Source organism: Lepus europaeus, chromosome 2 (assembly GCF_033115175.1).
Source record: "Lepus europaeus isolate LE1 chromosome 2, mLepTim1.pri, whole genome shotgun sequence".
In the NCBI taxonomy this organism is placed as follows: Eukaryota; Metazoa; Chordata; class Mammalia; order Lagomorpha; family Leporidae; genus Lepus; species Lepus europaeus.
Window position 1 is genome coordinate 14,304,389 of NC_084828.1, and position 3,859 is coordinate 14,308,247.

Consider the following 3,859-nt stretch of genomic DNA (forward strand, 5'->3'; position numbering starts at 1 on the left):
GGATGGAACAATTCTGAGATGTTTCAATAACTCAGAAATGGAGACAAGAGTATTCCCTTCCCTGTGGGCAAAAATCAATACCTTAGGCAAGAGGAGGGGGAGGTAACATTTTCTTATGTTCCACCAAAACTTTTTTATACAAAACATGCATTGAGTTATAAAAGGTTTTGAAAATGAGCATCTATTTTATAATCTGGCATATGATTTGATTGAGATAATTCTTTGGCAGAATAAATGAAAATAATTTTCCTTAAATAAAATCCCAATCTACCAAATGATGAGCTCATTTTAAACAAATCATTATTTGTTGTCAACAGTGACAACAGTTTAAATATTTGTTGGCCAAGTCAGAGAATGAATGGTATGCCCTGGCAATTACTGGTAGTATATAAGGGTTCCAGAGAAGTAGGAGACATTATACTTCAGCAACATCTTCTTGCAACTCACCTGTACTCTCTCCTCCTGACAATATGTGCTGCAACTACTATGGCAATTCCTGTGGCTATGGCTGTGGCTATGGCTCTGGCTATGGCTGTGGCTATGGCTCAGGCTATGGCTGTGGCTATGGCTCAGGCTATGGTTGTGGCTATGGCTCAGGCTATGGCTGTGGCTATGGCTTAGGCTATGGCTGTGGCTATGGCTCAGGCTATGGTTGTGGCTATGGCTCAGGCTATGGCTGTGGCTATGGCTTAGGCTACGGTTGTGGCTATGGCTCAGGCTATGGCTGTGGTTATGGCTCCAGCTACTATGGCTGTGGCTATGGTTCTGGCTATGGCTGTGGATATGGCACTGGCTGTTATCGCTACCGACCATTTTGTTATAGAAGATGTTATTCTTCTTGCTGCTAAAACATCACTGTCAGAGGACCATCTCCTTCTGAAATGACAGCTCTGAAGATAATGTTGATTCAAGGATCCATAATCTGAGATTTCTATATCCAACAAGTGACAGTCTTGACAGTCTGACCTCAGCTACGCATTTCCTGGAATGGCATCTTTGTAGCTGTAGGGTCCATGGTATCATCTCACTATGTTCCATATGATAGCCTTTGCTGATTCTCTCACTGTAACTGATTTTCTGTGATAACTGTATTAATGAATGTAACAACTGTAGTTGGGGAAAGTCACTTATTTTCAATAAAAGTGATCCTTGGTTTCTAACAACTTTTTTTGTACTTGTTTGTGAATTAATCTTTCCTTGAGGTGTTTTGGTTTCTCTTGAAAATAGGATTAATGATATGTTTCATAAACCTTACAAACTTTCTCGATAATACAAGTATTTCTTTCATACTTGGATCTTAAATAGTGTCTTCTTTAGCTGCTTTTCCTATCTTACATGCTGAGGACTTCAGACAACTTAAAGCACAAACCACTCAAGGAATATTTCAGAACTGTGGCTTGGAAATGGCATTGATTGTCCAGAATGGAGCTGGAGGGAAACAGGAAAAATGACAACTATTTGGGAGAGAAGAAATGGCCTGAGTGCTTGATGGAATAACAATCAGAATCCAGTGTTTGGTATGAGGAATAAAAATTAAAAGAAGGAATAAACTAGAAGAAAACATATATATATATAAAGTCATATCTTCTGTATTTTATATATTGTATTCAAATATACTTATTTGAATTGTTGAGGTTAAGGAAGGAAATTCAATTCACCTAACCAAGAAGTATTTTGTTAAAGATTTATTTTTTATTTATTTGAAAGCTATAGTCAGAGAGAAATCTTCCATCCACTGCTTTACTTCCTAAATGGTCACAATGGCTGGGCCTGTGCCAGGCCTAAGCCAGGAGCTTCATCCAGATCTCCAACATGGGTGCATGGGCCCAAGTGCTTGGGCCGTCTTTGGATGCTTTCCCAGGCGGATTGATAGGGAGCTGAATTGGAAGTCAAGCAACCAGGACTTGAAGTGGAACCCATATTGGATGCCAGCACTGCAGGCCCACTATGCCACAACATCTGCTCCAAATACATATTTTTGAATAGACAGCATCCTGGACAAGGAAATCACAGAAAAATTAAAGGCAAGTGTCCTGTATCCCCTGAAAAGGGCAAAGATATTTTGAGAAAGATTTATTTATTTATTTGAAAAACAAAGTTATAGAAAGAGAGGGAGAAATAGAGGGGGATCTTCCATCCAGTAGTTCACTTCTGAAATGGCTGCAGCTGCTGAGGCTGGGTGAAGCCAAAGCTGGGAGCTAGCAGCCAGGAGCTTCATCTAGGTTTACTATGTGAGTGTAGGGACCCAAAGACTTGGGCCATCTTACACTGCTTTTCCATGCATTTTTTACTTTTAAATCTATGCCCTGGGGCTAGTGTAGTGGCATATCTGATTAAGCCACCATCAGCAATGTCAGCATCCCGTGTGGGCACTGGTTCAAGTCCCAGTTGCTCCACTTCAAATCTAGCTCCCTCCTAATATGTCTGTACAATGATCTTGTTAAAAAAAAAAAGCTATGATAAAGAGGTCATGAAATCTGTAGTAATGTCTTCCACTCATTCCTTCTAGCATGTAAAGATTTGAGGTAGAGGATAGCATTCAGACTTCAGAATATTCCACCTACTTCTCCACTGAACTACTGAACCCCCACCTTTAGACACCACGTGTTGTAAAGGCTACAGAAACTCATACAGTAGCCATGACTACGACTGACTATGGTTATAGCTATGGCTATGGTTATGGCTGTGGGTAAGGCTAAGGTTGTGGTTATGGCTCCGGTTATGGCTGTGGTTAGGGTTCTGGTTCTGGATATCAATATAGGTTCACCTATGGCCGGCGCCATGGCTCACTAGGCTAATCCTCTGCCTTGCGGCACCGGCACACCGGGTTCTAGTCCCGGTTAGGGCACCGATCCTGTGCAGGTTGCCCCTCTTCCAGGCCAGCTCTCTGCTGTGGCCAGGGAGTACAGTGGAGGATGGCCCAAGTGCTTGGGTCCTGCACCCCATGGGAGACCAGGAGAAGCACCTGGCTCCTGCCATCGGATCGGCGCGGTGCGCCGGCCGCAGCGCGCCTACCGCGGCGGCCATTGGAGGGTGAACCAACGGCAAAAGGAAGACCTTTCTCTCTGTCTCTCCCTCACTGTCCACTCTGCCTGTCCAAAAAAAAAAAATATAGGTTCACCTATGACTTTACTTGCTGTGACTATCCACCATTTTGCTGTCAAAAATGTTCTTCTTGTTGCTAGAAACTAACTGTAGAGCACGTTTTCTTCTAAAATGACCACTTCAACACCATTTCTGTGTCAGTGTCTCACAGTCCAATCAGATTCTACTGAATAGAGAGTAATCAGAGGCTTCAGAAAACCAACAATCCTTTCGAAAGTTCTGCTTGCTATTGTGGGAGCCTGAGGTACTCCATAGTGTTTCTGGAACACAGAAGACCTCATTCTGGTCATAGTCTACATATATACCTACTTCCTTTTTATTCTGGGTTTCTATATTTTGATCAATTCCAAATACACACATTCACTTGTCCTAACATGTTTTTGCATTTTTTTTGTTTCAGACATGCTGTTGACTAATAGTTTTATCTTCTGCATCTATGACATCTTTAGGGGTCAAGAGGGCTAATGCTTGGATGCTCTTTCCATCTAAATATGTATGGCTTCCATTCTGGTTCATCGGTCCCCATGAAGAAATGTCTTCTTATGCACTGAGTTTTATGTTTTATTTACTTTACTAAAGGATTTGTTCTTAAGCATTTGTGCTTCAAAACCTTGGGTCTATCAGTTTCAATGTTTTCCTATTAATTAGCATCAATACACTAATAAATACATGCACACACATATGCGCACACAGAGACTACCACTGAAATGTCTGCTTGGGAGAAATGCTAATGGCACACAAAATGGGCAGGAAG

At 41.8% G+C, this 3,859-nt stretch overlaps 1 protein-coding gene across 1 annotated transcript; it reads left to right on the forward strand.

The window, feature by feature from the left end:
- The first annotated feature begins 470 nt into the window (after positions 1-470).
- On the forward strand, positions 471-2,735 carry LOC133747242 (keratin-associated protein 21-1). Its single transcript, XM_062175533.1, has 2 exons — positions 471-786; positions 2,701-2,735. Exons 1-2 carry the CDS (start codon positions 471-473, stop codon positions 2,733-2,735), a joined length of 351 nt encoding a protein of 116 aa, XP_062031517.1.
- Positions 2,736-3,859: the final 1,124 nt, after the last annotated feature.

Bases quoted from the DNA above. Each gene is read 5' to 3' on its own strand.
- LOC133747242 (XM_062175533.1), top strand. From the start codon at position 471: ATGTGCTGCAACTACTATGGCAATTCCTGTGGCTATGGCTGTGGCTAT. The intron at 787-2,700 runs GCACTGGCTGTT...GGTAAGGCTAAG, and splicing joins TGGCTATGGCTGTGGATATG to GTTGTGGTTATGGCTCCGGT.